General features: G+C 37.3%; 1 protein-coding gene across 22 annotated transcripts in view; it reads right to left on the minus strand.

The window, feature by feature from the left end:
* Positions 1-20,566, minus strand: part of DTNA (dystrobrevin alpha) — a 403,763-nt gene that overhangs the window by 57,502 nt on the left and 325,695 nt on the right. For 10 of the 22 annotated variants that reach the window (XM_037805729.1, XM_037805730.1, XM_037805728.1 and 7 more), the window contains 6 exons: positions 16,264-16,369; positions 14,043-14,209; positions 11,526-11,650; positions 7,704-7,712; positions 5,668-5,751; positions 3,825-3,914 (listed from right to left, as the gene is read on the minus strand). In XM_037805729.1, coding sequence (XP_037661657.1) covers positions 3,825-3,914; positions 5,668-5,751; positions 7,704-7,712; positions 11,526-11,650; positions 14,043-14,209; positions 16,264-16,369 — 581 coding nt within the window. The other 12 variants (XM_037805734.1, XM_037805737.1, XM_037805749.1 and 9 more) reach the window with 7 other exon arrangements.

Raw genomic sequence — 20,566 nt, forward strand, 5'->3', positions numbered from 1 at the left:
AATTTATAAGCACATCTCTTTGCACACATATTGTCATTGATAGGTGTGGTGACATGGAGGGTATGACATGGTAAATTCTGAATTTACGTGTCTTGCTGAAAGGAAAGGAAAGGCAGGAAATATTCTCACCAATTCCTTGTAGACCTCTGGAAAATAGTTTACCTAAAGAGAAATGGTCTTCTTCCAAAATCTGTCATACACACACACACACACCATGGATGTTCTGAAAGGAGAGAAAAATTTCAAAATATTCCATATTTACTTATTTAAATTCTCCCCTCAGTTTTAAAGGGTAATAATTGATGCCAGTATTTTTACTTTAGTGGAAACATTTCAGGATGTCCTAAGCTAACAAAATCACACAAAAATGCTCTCTGGATTTTTGCTTAAAGACAGAATATATTTTTTAAGCCACTTCTACTTATTTTGGGTTACTATATTAGCCCTGGGAAAATATTTTCTTTTATTGAATATATTATTAAAGGTTTGGATGCGATTTTACAGGGCAACAGCATTATATAAACCAATTATGTAATGTGCAATAGTTACCACAATGGTTAAAAGGACAATGATAGTTGAACGATGGTAAATTTAATGCAGATTTTAAAAAATCTTCATTGATTCTTAAATAATTGATAAACTTGTGAAGAATGGCTTGTAAATTTGGTTCCCTCCTTAAGTAACTATCAATTGTGAATAAAACTTTGTTTCTCACTAGAATTAACCCAGTATAATAGTAAGGTCATTAAAGTAACTTTTAAATACAGTAAAGAGAGTCCACAAGTGAGTTTTTTTTAAAAGAGGTAATTTGTTACCAAATTCTGTTTTCCTTTCCTTTTCTAGTTTTCAATATTTTAGATCTGAAATATAAAATGTCTGCCACATACAAACTAAAAAATAGTTTAGTTTCTCAGAGGGAAAATAAGTTGTCGTCAATTCAGGATGGGTTGAAAGTTGAACCATCTTGAGAAGTTACCAGGGAAGAAATAACAAGAATTCTTAGGTCATATTTAATTCACTAGATTTACTATGTTGTCCCCAAGATATAAAAGCAACATGAATTGTATTTGCTCTGGTGCAACATGGAGTAAAGAATTATCTGCAGCAAGAGAGTATCTCAAATTTCATAAAATTTCACATAATATGCCCAGAAAGCATGAGAAGTAAATGACAGTGTGAGGAAATCTGCAAGGTGGTGCCAGATGTTGATTTATAAATGTATCTATTTTTTTTCACGACTGAAAGAGGACAGGCTTTAATTCTTATAAGAAATTAGCCATGGAGAAAACTTTGATTTTTAGGAGCAAAGGCTGAATTCAGTAATTCGGATTTTTTTTTTCTATTAGAGAAGTATAGGTTTACAGAAAAATTATACATAAAATACAGGGTTTGCACCTTGCTTTGGTGGGCTACATTTGTTACAATTGATGAAAGCTTATTTTTATAACTGCACTGTTAGCAATAGTCCATAGTTTAACTTAGGATTCACTGTTTGTGTTATGCAGTTCCATGGATTTTAAAACATTTTTATTCTAGTAACATATATACAACTGATAATACCTCAATTTTATTTCAAGTCAGAGTACCAAAGCACAAATGTTTAACATTTAGTTTGAATATTTTAAGTCAGATCAAAATCCTAGGTTTTTAGGAAAAGAATTTTTGGGTAAGCAAAAGTGAAAAATCTGAAAAATAAAGAGTGAATTCAGCCTTTCTTTAGTTGAAAGTCTAAACCAATTAACCAACTGGTCAACCAGTCAGCCAACAAAACTCACAAATGCTGCTCCAGTGGGAAGCTTTGGGATTTGGGAAGGGTTTGGAGTGGGAGATGTGCTTTCTTCATACGTACTTCAGAGCCACATACAGTATCAATAACCAACCACTATGGTGACAAACCAGAAAAAAACATGTTAGATTATGCTCAACACACTACGAATTAGAAGCAATTTTCTAATGTTTGGGAGAGTGATAAGATCTGCCTAGATGCTACATAACAGCCAAAGTGATACTTTTTTTTTTGAGTGGTTACTACTTTAGAGGTTACAACTATGAAAATGTCTGTGAAACATTTAAGCAGTGTTTCTAATATGGGAGGTTACAGAATCTAGTCATTTAAACTTTCCAAATGTCCTTAATATGCTAATAAAGAGAAGAGCCATAATTAAAAAGATTGTTTTATATAGGAAAGGACTGACTAGCCTGTCTCTCACATAAACTAGGCAAGGATTTTGGCAAGATAATGAAGATTTTAGAAAGGGGCATGATGCCAACAAAGAAAGCAGATGTTAAGAGGCACAACTCTGTGGGCAATGAAGGGGAAAAAGAGCCTTTTGGGCCTGGTTTTGTGGTCAGCCTTTGCAATAATATTTGCAATAACGATAAGCTGTCTTTCATAGGCTTAGATAATGCTGTTGCCCCACCTCCATGGTTCTTTGAGCACTTTTCCTAGTGGTGATGATAAATTGATTTTGCCATTCTTTCTTATAAATTCATTCATTTATATAAAAAAAATACTCAAGCAAATGAATGACGGGTCTTGGTTGCTGAATTGTGTTATTAAACCTACATCCTACCTAACTGCTAACTAGCTTTGAGCTGGCACCCACAGTGCTAACTAGCACTGTCACACATGTGTACACACATGCATGCACACACACAAGACGACTTCAAAGGGCCAAGGGAGAAGGGGCTTAGAGCATCCCCTCCTTTTAAGTATGGAAAAAGTGAATCAAGTATAAGCTGGAAAAGGATATAAGAACAGAGGATGTGACAGATGGTGGTGGTAACCAGAGTTATACAGTCATAAATCTGTGTAAGGTAGATTACCAGGATGTCAAAGACTTCAAAGAGATACCCCACTGCTTCTTGTAGATCAAAGTGGTATGCTTGTAAAGGACCCTAGGTGAGTAACGTCAGGAGTTTGTAGTAAGATTCCAGAGTGGCGATTTCAATTCATCTTCACTCTGTTTTATCTTTCTAAGATCTGTCACAGTGCAAATGACTGTAAATGCAGGTCAAATAAAATATCTGTATGGCAAACTTCCTTATTCCCCTAATGCTTCCTTAACAATAAACTTCATCATTCTTGACTTTCTTTTCTTTTAAAAGGGTCATTTGGGGTGGGGCAGAAGTGAGGGCAGAACTCTAGGACATATTTCTTTGGTTTAGTTCCAGTCACTGAAACAGTAGGATATCTAACTTATGCCTACATCTGAGATGATGGATTTTCATCAATCTTAGGTATACGGATATGGTTAAGAAATAAACAGTGGATTAGCACCAGCATTATCAAGTGATAGAAATTAAGCACTGAAAGCATGAAAGTGGTTTTAAATTGCTACTTTAGTAGAGTCAGACTACCTTACCTGGAAAAAAATGGCCAAAACCCAGCAGGACAGGAAGATATAAATCCTCAAGTGTTTAACTCCAATAAGGTCCAGTCACTGACCTATCATCAGCCACTTGGTGCTTATGATCATTCCAAGAGGCTCTTTGATTCAAGAGTCTTAGAAATCATCAACTAGGGTCTTGCAAGCCGTACAAAAGCAGAGACTCAGCCAAACTAGAAGATCCAGCCTGGCACCCTTCACATATCTGCATCTTGTTTATACTGGCATGAGACTTCTGAAATCAACTGAAATACTATAAAATAAGTGGGAAAGAGAGGAAAGAGCCGAGCTACTGTTGAGAATCTCGTTAACCCCCCAAAGGCCTCGATCTCCACTGAGACATGCTACGAGAGGATTTTAGTGATGGAGTAGAATGACAGCAGGCTAACTATGGAACTACTACTAGGATTAGTGATTCAGAGCTGGGATACTGACCGTGCGCGGAGGTCAAGCTGATTTACATACAGCTTTATGAGGGAATGCTCGTCAGCCACAGGGCTGGATGCACTTATCCCCTCAGGTAACCTGAGGGATTCAAACAATGAGACCTCATTAAAACCTCCCACCGACAGAGCAAAGCCCACTCAAAGAGGAAAGACATTCAGTGCACACAGCTTTATTGAACAGCACCCTTAAAACAGAAACTGGAGGCCAGTCTCTGAGGTGATAGGAAGAACTGCAAGCTTTAAACAATGTGTCTGTGATTCACAGGGAACATTCCAAAAAGACTGAAAATGGGAAAAAAGGGAAATGATAATATTTTGGTTTAATGGGCACCATGGATCCTGGAAGAACCAGAACAGCTCAAAATATTATAGGAATATTTTAGGGTAGAGGAAGTCATGTTATCCATCTAGACGCATCCACCATAAGCACCGTCCGAGCTGAAATGATATAAAATGACCTTCAGTAAGGATGGGGTCTATCTGTGCTTGACATTTGCAGAATGCAGAGCTTCCTAATAAAAGCACAACGTCTTTCCAAACATTACATCAGACCTTCCCTAGGTAGATGTAGAGGCCCATCTCCAATAGACTTTACAGTTTATGGTTTTGTTTTTGAAAAGATGGTTGAACTTGCTGGTAGTTCGGAAAAGGAGTGTTGAAAGGCAGTTACTGAGGGCTCAAACATAGTATTTCATTGTGGATATTCTGCAGTTCAACTGCCTCCTCATTTCCACTTGTTATAGACTTGCTCAATTTATATAACTGAAACACCATGTACTGCTACATTCTGTTTATTCTTCTAATTACAGTTATGGTAAGGATTTTTACCTAAGGTTCCTGCTGATGTGCAAGTACTGGAACTCAGGGAAAAAGTTAGTGGTGTTTTGAGTCTCACTGTCTTCAAATCCTCGTTAGAATGTGCCAGGATATTATAGTGAAATTGGTACCTAGAAACCTCCTCAAGGAAAAGACTAATTACGTGTGTTTTGTGAAATATGAGGTATTTCTTTTTCTGCCGAAAAACATTTGAGATCTTATGTGCAATTACTCACTTCAAATTTCCTTACCTTAGTTTCTGCTTTCCTGTGAGCATTATTCAAGTATTTATAAAGTAATTTTCTGGGTATTTGATTTATGTTATTTGATCAAATGATTTAGAGTGCCTCTTGACCCTTGCACATTTCTAATGCATAGCTCTTAGAGAAGCCTCTGTTTGACCTTCTTTTTGCTCATATGAGAACGGATTTTGTAAAAAAAAAATGAGACATATCCACTTTTAAAAAATATGTATCTTGTTATTATCCATGAAATTACTTAAACAGAAACTACATTTTCAAGTTTGATCTTCAGCTTCTAGCCTCAGGAACTATAGATCACCAAGAAGAGGATTCTTTTATGTCTGGAGCTTTAAATAATGAGACATTTCAAAATGTGTATAATAGTACACTATTGCAATTGGAGATTCCAATTCTCTGGCTTAAATGGACCACCATAAGTGCTGTGAAAGTTTAATGCAGATTTTGGCTCTGACTTTCTCAATGAGATATAATGCATGTGTGTCAGTAACAAAAATTAAGCATACCCCAACATTCTTACTTTGCATAGATTATAAATGCAGGTTTCCAGAAGTGACATTAATCCAAAAAAGGCACCAGCCCTCTTCAAATGCATCCAACCAAATGAATGAAATGGAAAACTTATGACAGAGATTTACATACTAGTTTCCAACAATAGTCTTCTGCAAATGGCTTACACTGGAATATTTTTCTTGCCACAGAATCAAGGCCCATTACCAAAGAGAGGGCTTATTTGATAATAGGATTTGAGCTTACCTCCTGGTAATAAAAGGACTTCCTGAGGAGGGGACAGAGTGGGAGAACAGGGTGTCATTCATGCTGGTTACAGGTCTGGGAGGCCTGAAACAAAATACAGAGTGTACAGAAAATTAAAACAAGTACAAGTCATAAATTAAAAACTATCCTCCCTCCCACAAAGAAGGGGCTGGTAAGGTGCGAGTTCTATCTTGCCCAGAATTGACATGAATTTTACATTTTCCAATTAAACACTTTAAGTGTTTTAAAATTACATTTTTCCTGAGCACACAAAATCACAGTTTAACTACAGGAAAGTTTATCCATGAGCATTGGGCCTTGGTGTTTCATTGAGCCATATTCTTGAATGGAGCAAGGATTTTCAGACAGCCTTCTAAAGTGCGATGCTTTGAAAACTTGATGATTATCAGAGTCTACGTCCTTCGGAAAGAACAGGATTTCCTCTGTGTTCTGCAGGATGATGGCTCTCTTCTAATATGCCTGGTCTGGAATGACACTGGCAACAAAGTCATATTGTGCCACCTTTGCTCTTTGTTCTAAGTGAAGAAGCAATTAAGAGCCACAAGGATTTGTTGAGTTTCTGCTCTCTGGGTGATCCATGCGGATCATTTCACTTTTTTCACATGGTGAGAGAAAATAGGGTTCAAAAGTCCTCAGAATTAACATGGTCCTAAATACCAACTGCATCAAGTCAGTTACCCCCTGATTTATTTTCACCTCATCCCGTCATTCTTTCCCTATCACCAATGTATTAGTTCTGGTAAAACAGTACAGGTAAGATCTCTATTTCATTTATAAGTAGCTCTAGGTTTATCTTAGGTTCTATGTAAGATATTCCATGGTGATATGGGATAGGTTTAAGAGTTCAGAAGATGGAGGCTAGGATGGAACAATGCATCATTCTGAATCAGAGGAAATTTTGGTTTTGCTATAATTCTTTGGGTTTGAGAGTAGAGAATTTTTTTGAAGAGGAGGCATTAATTACAGCAGCCCATAGAATCTATGTTGACTTTATCAGAAGTCAGATGTGTAAATGGTTTAATTTTCATGTTAGGGAACCAGAATTAGTTTTGGATTCTACAACGAAGAGACTCTGGGGAAAAGGTAGACTTGTTTATCTCAACGCATTTATGGGAATACAGGTTTTAAAATGTAAGCTCTAAATACAAAATTTCATTGAAACTTTTTTTTCCTGGTAGCTGGTGCTAGGCTGTGTGCCAAGATTTTGTAAGACATGTTATCCGGTGAATGAGGTACAAACAGCAGTTTCACTATGTCATTTATCTTAAAGAGGCTAGCTGAGGTTCTGAAAATTATCTTAGTTTTTGCATTACTTTTCTGGGATGGGACTTTGATACAAGTGAGCAACATGAGGCTAATTTAAAACTAAGTCTGCCTCGAGCTGAAACACTTTTACTTTACAAGAAGGATGCCAATTTTATAAAAATGTCCTCTATGAATTCTGAAAAATTTGGTATGGAAGATTTTTAAAAAGTAAACAGAATGAAACATCTTCATGGTAGCTTTACAAAAAGTTGTGAAAAATATCGATCCACATTTCTGGTTTTCTTTTTTCTTAACTTTTGCATTTTGTCCTGTCTCTGTGAAATAAGAAAACAAGTGGCTTTGGAATGCTTCTTAATTAGCCTGGTAAAGTGCCTCCATTTGACCTGGTCATTGTTTGCAAAGATGAAATTGTAGTTTCTTAGTAAATGGCTTCATAGTTAGAGGTTTATCATGAAAATGTGCTTGGGACACAGAATAGCCAAACCTGGTATCAAATAGTGGTTTTCAGAGGGAATGAAGCACCTATTTCCTCCATAATAAAATGGCAAGTTACTTTATCTAATAAATGGCTCAGATTAGAAATTTTAAACATATTTACTCTCATGAAAAAGAAAATAGCTCTACAAGATGTGGTAAGTCACAGGGACCTTTTGCAAAGTTTTCTTTCTAGACAAGACCTGGAGTAGTTTTGCGTCTCATAACCACTTATAAGTCTTTATAAGTACATTAAGAACTACTGAATTACTTACCAAGTATCACTTTTGACAGCAAAAAAATGAATAGAATAAAGACTGTTAATCATGGTAATATTTACAAGCAATACAATTGCTAAGAGTAAATGCCAAAATACCCAATGTCACCACCTGCTCACTTCTATTGAGGGAATAATTCATAATTGACAGCATGTCTTTGCTGTATGTAGGAAAAAATCCCTTAGCTATAGTAAAAGGATGGTATTTTCTGTGTGTGAAATGGTTAATTTCCACATGCAAGGTATATATGTGTGATAGGAGTACTGCAACCTGTTTAAAAATCCTATTGATTCAATCTCTTTTTACCATATCCAAGACTAGTAGTAAAATGTTAAATCAGCTACACTGTGAGACTGTCACGTTTTTGCTGTTTTTCACATTTTAAGAGTAGGAACTGAAGTCTTAAATAAGCAATGAAAATAGTTTCTAATTTACTTATTATTTGATGGAGCATAAGCCAATAATTTTTTTTTCTCATTTTATATCTATACCTTATAATGACTTTTTACTGTATAAGACTGGAAGCACTACCTATTAGAGGACTAGTATCAATTTTGAACACAAATCACAAAACAATAAGATGTGTGCATTTAAGAAGATGGTATAATGTTCAACATTAGATTCCATATCCCTGGGCGTTATAACGTTATACATATTTCAGGCCATTATACATATTCCAGCCCATGGTCATCCTTCTCTTACCAAACGTTTGTGGTGTGTCCTTTTTTTCCCCTAAAGAGTGTCTTAGAAGAAGTTGTACTGATTTTCACTTAACATTAACACACTTTTTCCATAGTAAAAAGAGGAGAAATGATTTATTCTGAATTTATGCTGCAAGACCCCCATGGACTCACCAAGCAGGGGACAAAGCGTGCCACTGATATCGCCACTGCTCAGCCCCTACTCACTGCTCTCTGCTCATTTTTGTGTGTCAGCTTGCCTACGGTGTAAGCAATACACATCAGGGTATCTCTGTAAGCCTGCGGGGACATGTATCCACAGAATGAAGGAGATGTGGTTTGATCCACAATTAAAAAACTGATTAACAAATTATTTGAGAAAGCATAGGGAAAAGTCAATGAGGGACTGGGGACTTCAGGGGCAGAGTCACACCTAGAGAGCACATCTTTATTGCCATGTATGGATCTAAAGAATACACTCTAGAATGGTCTTTGTTAGAGATTCAACAATAGAGTTTCTTAGTGCACATGTTTTTGTACTATGGTAATATTCCTTCTGCTAAAGACCTTTATTCTTTAAGCTATTTTTGGGGGGAATAAATTAAGAGCATTAAGCAGGGGTGGGAGGACTGGAGTACTTTATTTCTTAAAGTTTCCATTCACTTATTTCATAGTAGAGCACTATACAAAAGTGGTGTAATGGCTTCAGATAAAAGAACATGCTATGGAATGTTACATATTTTTGTCCAATTTATCAAAATTATATTTTTGTACATTTGGTATAAGTATGAATATTCCTTATTTCCAGATAAATATTCATTATAGCAAATTAAGATAAAAAAGATTAAAGAATAATACCATTTATTTTGTCATTTAAGTGGCCATTATTACCTATGATAATTTAAAATAGCTATTTTTTATTTAAAATTAAAAGTCTTAGAATATTTATGTGAAAAAAAATGAGACGGATATCTGTTTAGGGCAATGGCATTTGGTAAAGAAACAAAGAGAAATATTTCTACAACTAAAATAGAAAAAAAATATGCTACTCTAATACAGATTGACTAAACACTCTGCATCCAGAATTTCTTGTATGTTATTTCAATAGTTAATATTTTACACAACTTGCATTTTAAAATTGAGACATTCACCCTGGAAAAAAATAGTATCAGTGAATATAGATCACTATTTTGATTTGAGGACTTATTTTGAAAACCCGGTTAAATATGTGTAATTTTTCTCAGGATAAAAGCATACACTTCATCTGCTCGAACTATTTGGTATAAAATTTTAGGGAATCCTGAAAGCTGTCTGTGGAACCCAAATTAAGAACCTAATGTGTAGACATTGCCCTCGATTAAGTCAGTGAATAACATGTCAGATCATATTGTCCCTATAAATGAAAAATTAGAAATGATTAGTCCTTAGCCAATTAAATAACTTACACACACACATACCCATACACTACTGCTGAGCACTTATTGGGTGCCAGGTCCACATTGCAACATGACCTACTGCAAAACTGTATTTAAATTCACACCTGCTCACTATCTACTTCCTTCTTGAAGTGAGGGGCAGTATCCCAACTCCACGCTACTGCAAAGGTCTTGGAGTCAGGCAGCTTGGATTGAAGCTGCTCTCTGGGGAAACTCTTAGTGGGATGGTTAGAAAGTGACTTGGCAGCAGCAGGGCTCAGAGAGGACAGACTTGTTCTCACTTTGATTTGTTCATTCATTAGGAACTTAGTGATTGTCTAACTGGCTATGGGAAGGAAAGTTGAGACCTCGGTAATTTCTCTTCCCTGGAATGTTAGAGCAGGGCAACAGCTTGTCTAGGGGTGTGTTTGGCATGTGGTTGGCCCTTCAGAGCACTCCCTACACATTTTATTTATTTCCCCCAAGGTTTATTTTAAGCTTTATTTTTAGAAGCATAGTTTCCAAAAATAAGGTAAGCATGTTCTGCAGAACTGGTTTATATTAGTTTTTTTGATGCTTAGCTTGTGCCAGCCTGCGAGATGAGAAACTGGGGCCTCCAGCTCTGTATTGCTGAGGGCAGTGATCCACAGAGCACAAAGTTGGGAGCAAGCCACACAAAACTCCGTATCAGTCACACAAAGCTCAGAGACGTGATGGGGCCCAAGTTGCTCGATTGTCTTGGTTAGGTCCAAAGCTCTCATTTCTACCACGGTGCCTGTTACGGGTCCTGTTCGGAACTGCCTGGATCATGAACTTGGCATTGGTGAATTCCCAATACTGGTAGGACTGATCGGCCCACCTCTTGGTGTCAACTGGTGCCTCTCAACTGTGGGAAACCAAAGGCAGTTCACAGAAAGAGGGAGTCACCAATTCTAGAGGCTTTCATAGGTACCAGGAACTACAGAATTCCTAATTATTCATAGCAGCAGGCAATGTGCCTCTTTCTTCTCAAATCAAGGAAGAAACACTTTCTTCTATCTAAGTCTCCCCTATTATCTTGGCCATCCAGGCCTGAGGGAGACTCCAGGGCATGAGGGTTCTGGGAAGCAGAAGGGATAGGTGGTAGCACTACTTCCTGGCCTGCCCTTCTCTGCCCAACAAACTCATATGCACTTTGGAGGAACTTTTTTAAAAAGTCTGTTTGTGGATGTTCTGATGAATTTTTCCATTGACCTCCCTCTTCTACCCTTCCCTGCAAAGGCCATTTAAAGTTATATGGCTTTAGATTTTTTTTTAACAAATGCAATTTCTAGTTTGCTTGCATCTTTAAGATGACCAGCTCGGCAGAGAAATGAAATGAAGGACTTTTATTCTGGAGGTTCAAAGGGCATATGATGTTAGGGTACAATAGGCTTTAAAATCTCCTTACCATGGTAATTCTATTGATTTTTTACTTCCAATTATGCAAACTCCAGTAAAATCCACATGCTATAATTATGCTTTTTGAACATTTTCCACCTCCAGGTGAATTACACTAGTGTTGTAAATGTTACTTGTGTAAGTTCAACAAGGAAAACTATAATGACATCAATTTCACTCTTTTTGTTTTTGATTAAATTTTAAAACTTGGTCCCTGACAACTGATGCGAAATTGCCTTTGTATGCACTTAGACATGAGCCAGTGAAGAAAGAGGTCAGTTAATCTGGAGGACAGAGGTACTCACACGATGTGAGCCAAGTTGAGAGGCTTCTCAGGCTGGTCAGGGAACATGGGGTGCAAAGGCTCATGGCTGGAAGCACAGCTCAGAGACTTACTTAACGCATTAGTTAGCTTCTTAGCAGGTGATTTCTGGAAAGAACAAGAAAGGTGGAAGCAAAAACAACTAACGTTTATATAACATTTTATCAGAAGATTTGCTTCTCATAATAAGAGGTGTTTATTCATTCACTCATTCATTCATTCAAGAAATCCTCTTTGAGTACCTCCTGTAGGTAAGCAAGTTTGCTCCATGCTGGGAATAGAGGGTGGAAGAAGCCACCAGGGTATGTGACCTGCCGCCACTTAGTGTCAGCAAGAGCTGTAAAGAGAAGCCCTTATTGTGCACAGGACCCTGGGCTAGGACTTAATAGACCAGCAGGAGTCTTCCTGAAAAAACCAGAAGGGGAAGGTAATTTTGGATGGAGGAAGCAGATGACTCCACTCTGGAGATGAAAGCAGGAGGCAGATCCTTACACAACACATGAAGGTTTGTGGTCTTTATCCCCAGGGTGGTGGGAGCCAACGAAGTTTACACCCCAGGGGTAATTCGATCAGGCCTGATTCTGGAAGTACTGCTCTAGCTGAAGTACAGAAAACAATCTAGGAGGGGATGGGATGGAAGGAAGCAGATGGGCAGGAAGTTTTCCAGGAATCCAGGTGCAAGATGTTGTGGGTGTGCCCTAATAAGTCCAGATAGAAGTAAAAGTGGAACTTCAATCCCAGTCTTTAAAATTTAAAGTTCATGTTCTTTCCGGAGCATTATACTATCTCTCTTTTCTTCAGACAGATGGAATGTTTGTCTTAAAATTATACAGCCAAAATGATAAAAAAAAATAGTCTACCATAGACAAAAAATCTTTAACAATTTTTTCCTTTCCATGAGAAGTACTTTGTAATTTTGTCACTTCCTTTTACACATACTGTCTATAATTATTATTATAACCAAGTGACTTTTGTCCTCATTATTTAAAACTAAGTAAAACCAGCATTGTGATTGTTCAAGAAGACCCTCTTGGATTTTTGTTAGGAAGTATAATTCTTAGAGATTAAAGCAGCAGCAGTATTAGCTCTTCATCCCATAAACCAGAGGGCCCTTTGTCTTACTGAGAAGTCTGATCCTAGTTTATAAAGTTAATGTCCTGCAGGGAGATTTTAGAGTCCACAAACCTTAAAAAAGAGGCTCATTATGTGGCATTTGCATTTACACAGTTCAACAATTAAAAATGATTATTAGTCTTTAAACATTAACCCTCCAGGATTTGGGACAGACCAAGTTTGAAAATTGTTAATATGTTAAAAAGAAAAAGTAGAAGTGTCTTTTCCCTCTCTTCAATATTAAATTATATTTCATTATGTGCATTAAAATTCTTTTCCTCAGCATAAAATATAACCAAAAGTGAGGGGCAGCATTCAAATTGGCATGAAGCCCTCAGTCTATGCTACCTTAGTGAAGAAATGCTACTTGAATTCAGAATCTGACAGGTGATGAACAATACATATATTTACACTGAATGTCAGTCTCAATAGTAATTTCTTAGAAAGAACACTGTGATTTAACATGCACATTCTGAAGACTTTCTCTCTCTCTCTCTCTTTTTTAAACAATCACTTAAGTTTTAAGTGAGCATAGGGTGAATTTAAACATATTAAAATATAGAAAGGCTTATAAATGCTTTGCATATTTTTGTGATGAGAACTACTCCAAGAGGGGCTATTATCCACAATCCACACACGGAGTGATGCTCTAGCAGAAGCAAAAGAGCAACACCACTGGAAATGACCTTTGAGTCTAAGTGAGACAGAGGTCAGCAGGCTGTGAGCCATGCGAGCAGCAGGCTCTCTGGGATAGTCTAATTCCTTTCCTAGACCCTGTGCCACCACTTGCTCCTGAGAATACAGTTATCACATGGACAGACTTCCACAGGCCACCATTAGCAAGCTGGCCACACAGACTATTTATTCATGGAAAGACCACCAGTTAATATAACCACAACCCCACCCCCTGCAAAAAAGTAAAATGAAACAGTATCATTCAGCCCACCCTCCCACGCTTCTTTCCTTTATATTCCAGTTATGCACCTCAGAGAACCCCAGAATCTAAGAAAAAAAGAAACTGACAATTTTTAAGCAATTCTCACCAAAAAAAAAAAAAAAAAGACTTGGAAAAAATTTTAACTTACCGTGAAAATAAGATTATGTTCCGGAAGGTGCCTGCTGTTTGCCTGGCATCTAAGTCAGAACTGAAATAATCTATATTCCAAGAAGTAATATAGTATGTCTTCCTATATTTTATAGCCCAGGAAGCTACATTGGGTGGTTCAGAGATAATAAGAGATCCCAAAAAGATGAGGGAGAACAGGGAGGGGAATGTTAGATCTGGAGTAGGAGGTAAGTTTCCTTCATTCTGTCACCATCCTGGTATCCCCTTATTCTGGGTGACACTCACACATCCAACAGTCGGTATTGCTGGACTCTGCCTTACCCATGATGTGTACTCTTTCATTTGGTGCTGGTTGCTATGGGAACCCCCGGCGTGTCCCCTCCAGAAGCAGTCCTGACAGAGCTGGTAATTGTGACACTGTTGGCATCGGTAGCGAAATCCCATCATACTCTCACTGTGGCAGTAGGAACACTCAACCGGATGGAAGACTAAGGGGAAAGTAAATGAAGGGAAAAGAATAAGAAAAATATAACCTACCAGGAATGGCATTCTGGTTTCAGATGATGACCAGTCTTGGCTGAGAAAAGCATTAAGTTTATTTCTGGAATCTTACCGTCCTTTACAAGCACGGGGTATTGGGGTGGAAGAAATTAAATGGAGACCGGGAATCGGTGTCCTTTCAACAAAACAAGGCTTGGTAAAGCCATTTGCTCTCTCTACTTCCATCTCTCATACTACGAGAATATCAATTACCCAAACTGAGTTGCCTTTCCAAAATAACTGCTCTGTCTCTAGGAGACCGGCACAGCTCCCTAGAAGACTCAGAAGCACAATGGATAAATACGCTGACTGTTCAGTGGGTAGAGAGAAAATATTAGATAAATGGAAAACAAGAAGAAGAAAGAAAGGGAAATGGGAGGAGAGTAGGAAAACTGGAGAACAGAATTGAGTTACTTTTAAAAAATGGAGTGGCTAATGGGCCATGTTTAATGGTTGGCATTGCCTCTTCTAATAAACAGATTGTTTTTTGTTCTGGAGGCAGGTGAATAGGGCCCTAAAAGATTTTTAAATTATCTGAATACAGTTATAATTCAGATAGTTTCAGAGATGCTTAACACTCTTTGGCAGGAAATTTTAATTATAAAACTGGCAAAGTAAAATATTCAAGATTAGAAGTTAATAAATAATCAAATCCAAGTAATTGTCTGTATGCTATGAGCTAAAGATATTAAAACAACAGCAACAACAACTACTCTTGCCTTGGGTAAAGTCATTCTCTGGCTAACCTCTCAGAAATAAACATGCAAATAATAAATGAAGGTAAAAAAGAAATGGTAAAAAAACACATCATCCATCCTGTAGGCACTGTCCTCTGAGGAAGCATCCTCCCTTTTCTGGGTTTGGGGAAAGAGTGGGGTGGGACCTGTATCTAGGTACAACTGCTCCGGGACCCTGCTTGGTTTCCTGCCTGGGGCAGAAAATGAACCCGTACAGCAGAGAATACTGAGAGAGAAAGAATGAATTCACAGCTTTTTGACAGGAAAATGACTGGGTCTGGAGCTGTAAATAGTAAAACCAACTCATCCCTTTATGATCTGGACTTTGATGGCTCTTTGCTTCTGCATATGGAAAGGAAGCATTAAAAAAAAATTGATGGGTAGTGACTACAGAGAAACTAGTAAATTTATCTTTAAGTTTTCCCCATGAGCAAAACAGGATAAATTCATTGCTTTGAACTGAGGGTGATGATAAGAGCAAATGCTAAAGGTTCCGAAAATTAAGCTAACTTTAGCTCAATATATATTAAAGAAATGTATAGAAGTTAAGATTCTAATAGGAGATACAGAATAAATTATTTTATATCCAAGTCTGGAGGAATTTCAAAGTTAAATTAAACAATAAATAAGAACACCTAAAGGTTAGATGGAGGTGATAAATTGTTCTGTGTTTAAACTTCTCTAAATCTTGTTCTGAACTGTTTTTCATATTTAAATTTGGGTATGCTAAGAGTAATGAAATTTATATGCTAGAAATAGTTGTGTTTTTTTTTAAAGTTAAATTACTCTTAACTTAAATAATTAAAACTACTGATACTATAGTATTTTGGATCATTTCATGAGAGATTAGCAAGACATTAGTACATCAGTTTTCGGCTATTTCCCCCAACTATTCCTGGTCAAGGGCCTAGGAAGAAATAATGTCATGTACCCCAACATTGGAAATTCAGATCTAAAAACAAATAATAGAACATGTCTCAATCTTTACTGAGGTTTTTCTATTGGGCTAAGTCTTTAAGCCACACCTGACTTGTAACTGAGAAGTTCATGTTGAGATTTAATAAAATCTTAAACTGGCAGTTCTGAGTGTGCAGTGATCCTATACAGTTTAACTGATCAGGGAGAATGGACAGTTTTACACTTAACAAAACTAAGAACTACTAAATAGATTTCATAGTACAATGATCTTAGCTTAATAATTGTAGACCTAATAGTCTAATTTCAATACTTTTAAAAACTGCCTTTGCTCAGTCATAACGACTCACCATTTTCTACATTTGCCAGTCGATGTAGAAGAGGCAGCCAGACCAGACACTGGGGAGGGGGATCCGACATGAGTGTATCCAAGAAAGCATTTAATGTGACTTTTTTCTGCATCAAAAGCAAACAAAAATTAGGAATAACAGCGAATAATTTTAATTTACTTGGCATGTAAATATCATTTGAGACTGAAAAAAAAAGGCTTTCTGTTGACCTCCACAGGAATAAACATGACTTGCCAAAAGTGCTATGAGGCTGATTCAGGATTTGATACACTGAGCATGCTTTCTACCCAGGCATACATAGGCTATATTATCACCAGTATGTCGCAATGAGAAAAACCAATGTAGCACCATCACTTTCATATATATGAGGGACATATGAAAATGATGTGGAAAGATGAGGAAAAGAAATTCTCCATAGAATTTCATCAAAGAGTGCATCATATCACCCTCTACAATTCCCATATTAGCCAGTCTTCTGAATTTGTAGAAAAAATTTCCTTTAAAACATCCTTAATTCCATAGGAACTCAATATTTAGTGGTTAATGTAAATGGTTCTTCTATACAAGATTAGTGTAATACATAATTCTTGCCTGTTAGGAGGGCAAATCTAAATTTGCAAAAAAAGTCTCTTCTGTCCTTTATTTATGTATCTCTCCTCTGAAGTCAATCTGCTTTTGTCTCATTATCCTGGCCCTTTCTGAAGTAAAAAGAAATGTCTCATATCCATAGGTTTCAAAATGATCAAGGTAAGAAAGTTACATTGACATAGGATATGTAATATTGTAAATGACAAAACTTGCATATTTATATGTGAAAACCATTATTTTATTTGATAGTTGGAACTGGAATACGAAAGTGGATGGAGTGTTAGAAGGCATGAGTTTCATTTTCAGACAAGAAAACAATCCTGTATGGGTTAAGTGCCTTTCAAGGTCCAAGGCTTACTACTGGAGAAACTTGAACTTGTACTTGTAATTCACAAAACAGTTGCTTTGTTACCCTTTAATTAGTATTTTATTTTCAAGAACTATTTATAATTTTAGTGTTTACTCATAATACTAAAGAGCTTAAACTTTTTATTGGCTTGATATCAACATTATTATCAAAAAATATATTTTATAAAGTATAAGTAACACCAATATATATTTTTTTAAAGCACAAAGAATCTTTCAAAACAAACACGTGGGATGGTTTTGGACTTTTTCCAGTGAAGCAATTCTAACAGTTTTGGAACTTCATAATTCAAACTGCGGTTACAGTCTGTTTGTGAAGTACAAAAATAAACTGGTCTGATTATTTTTGTTTGTGTTACCTCTTTTTGTACCTCAAATGATCTTATTCATTTTGACCCTTTACCATATTGACTAAAATGACTCCTGGAAGTTTCCATAAATGTTGTTATGATTTAAACACACACACACACACACACTTCTCACCTTTCAGGACATATAACAGATTCTGTAACAGGACAGTCTAGAGGATATTTCAAAAGGAGTTTTGAATGATGAAGGAGTGTTAAAGATGGAAAACAATTTTTTTAATATATCAGTTCTATTATCCTATCTATTCTTGTCTGAGGAATATCTTGAGGCATTAGTACATTTACTGATGATTCTACAGTACCCTGCCTAAAGGCTAAGAATTCAGCAGTAGATAAAATTTTTATTTTTTCTGTGACTGAACAAATCAATATAACATGCAGTTATAATTCTTTGTCTCAGGACCATCTGCACATTTGTAGATATGAACTGCCCATGCGCAAAACCAAAGCAAAACAATACCAGCAACAACAACACAAGAACAAATTGGAAGTGAGTCAGAAGACCCAGCCCCCTGCACTCACTAGTTATGCATTCAAATTGTTACAATGATTAAAAATGAATTTTTTCCCTCATTCCCTCATAGGATTGTTGTGAGGCATATATCAGGTAAATCCTTTTGTGAAATGGAAAGCACTGTAAAAATGTAGGGAGCCATACTTTTAGAAAAAGGTGAAATGCAGTGAAGATGAAAAATACTAGGTTAATAGATTAGTGTTTTGAAATGACACTATTTTAAAAGTTAATTTAAGTTAAAAAAAAAGACACTATTAAATCAGTAAAATTTGGTATAGTAAGCATTTGTTGAGTCCCTGTTAGGCGACAGGCATGCAACTTTTTTTAACATACAAAGATGGTTAAGATAGGAGGCTTGAATCTGTACTTCTTGAAAACCTTCCTCGAAAGAGTCACATTTGGGCAAGAATAAGGGGTGGTACAAGAAATGGAGAGGACGCTTGGGACAGAGAAAACAATACATGCAAAAGCACAGATTCACGAAACAGCATGATTGTTATGAGAGGGAAAGGAGATAGAGGACTCCATTTGAGGATGGAGAGATGAGCCGGGCAAGGAGACATGACCTCACAGGGCCCTGAATCCAATGTGAAGAGATGACGCTGTGTCCTGGCAGCAATGAAGGCCGCTAAGCAGGAGGGTGGCACGGTCGTATGCGGGTGTTGTGGGGGATCGATCAGAGGAGAAGACGCCTCCCTTATTTTCTCCCTGTGCATTTTTCTCCTGTTGTACTAAATGCATTTTTAGGGTTCCCTAAAATGTCTTTTCGTAATGCAGTTCCAAAATAGTTTGTAATACAATGGGGTATACAACAAATAAATATAAAAACAAACAAACCAGTTTGGAGGTTAATGCAATAGTCCAGGCCATAGAGACGAGGAGGAACAGAGCTGAGAAACTCTTGGAAGGTTAAATTAGCAGGACCTGATGACTGATGAGAAGTTGTGGGTGAGGAAGACGGAATCTAGAAGGAGGCTCAGGTGAATGGATTCATTCTGGTGCTGCCAACTCCAGAGGGATATATAAAGAGGAGCCTGCTTTAGTTGGGGGCCGAGATAAGAAGGCACGCACAGGGAGCATCTAGCCCTGCTTGGGGGTGGGGGAGTGGCGAGGGGCAGAAAGGCTTTCTGGGTGAGATGACATGAGAGCAAAGTTCGCGCTTAGTGTATCAAATCACCCTTCCCCTTTTTGGTTTTGTATGTGGAAGTAGAATGGAAACATCCTGATTTTACATAAATCCATGACCCTAACTCCTAGCAACTTTTACCAGGGTGTTATCTGAAAATAAATTCATCCAGGGAGCAGTGGCCTTCTTTTATCCATGTGATCTGTTCTACTTCGACCTCAGACTTTGGGGCCTTATTTGTCACTTCCCATCAATTTAAGATTAGCAAGAAGAGACAGACCTTTTAGCTACCTATTTCATAATATAGAATGGTAAAGAACACATGCCTTGGAGTCAGAAAGGGTAATGATGAAGAACGACGATTTGAGAATATGATAGGGATAGACACAAATCCTGGTTTTGCCACTTATATCCATATGTCCTTGCTTAAGGCGTTTTACCTTGCTGAGCCTCAGTTTTCTCATGTGAAATGGGGAGAGTACTAGTACCTCCCTCAGAGGGCTGTGGAGAGGATTAACTGGAGAACTGCTTGCAAAGCACTCATCAGAAAACAGTTAAAAAGAAAAACAAAACATGAGCTATTGAGCCATGTTCAAATCTTGGGACTGTTATTGATTAGTTGGGAGACCCTGGGGAAGTTACTTAACCTCTGAACCACCGTTCCTCACTGTAAGGTGGGAGAGAAAGAGCTGACCGTGGCTAAGTCGGTTCATCCCTGGGCAAGAATGTCTGGGGCAATTTTGATATCCTGGAACTCCAAGAGAACAAGTTGATGAAACTTACTAACTGGACAATAAATGTAGCTTTCCGGGGGCTGCTACGTACATATTTCTTATTTAAGGAATCCTTTTAGAGGACATACCTGGTTAGTTTGCATTTTTATTTTTAGTTGTAAACAAACCTTTGATTTATGGAATTACAAACCACCACTGCGCTCTACTGGAAATGGCTATTAGATATGTAGTCTTTCTACCTGAGTAGAGAGATATAAATGTGGAGAACCTCCCAAACTAAGCAGCTTCCCTGGATTAACCTGTCCTACCTCCAATTAAAACTCATCACTCTGAACCCCAAATGCATCATATCATGAAAGACTTAGGCAGCTGTGTCCCCGCATAGTTTGGGCCTCCCAGATCTCAGTGTGGCATGTGCTGTGAGACCTTTCTCATATCCTTTGCTAAACACTCGTAAAATTCGGTGCTGGGTAAGTCTTGTGTTTCACATGAGGCTCAGTGACAGTTCAGCCCTTTTGATAGTAAAGTGACAACGGTAATAATGATCATACCATAGGGCTGTTGTAAGGATTAATGAGGTAATGCAAATAAAGAACTTAGCTTGGTG

The sequence above is a fragment of the Choloepus didactylus genome, chromosome 16 (assembly GCF_015220235.1).
Source record: "Choloepus didactylus isolate mChoDid1 chromosome 16, mChoDid1.pri, whole genome shotgun sequence".
Taxonomy (NCBI): domain Eukaryota; kingdom Metazoa; phylum Chordata; class Mammalia; order Pilosa; family Megalonychidae; genus Choloepus; species Choloepus didactylus.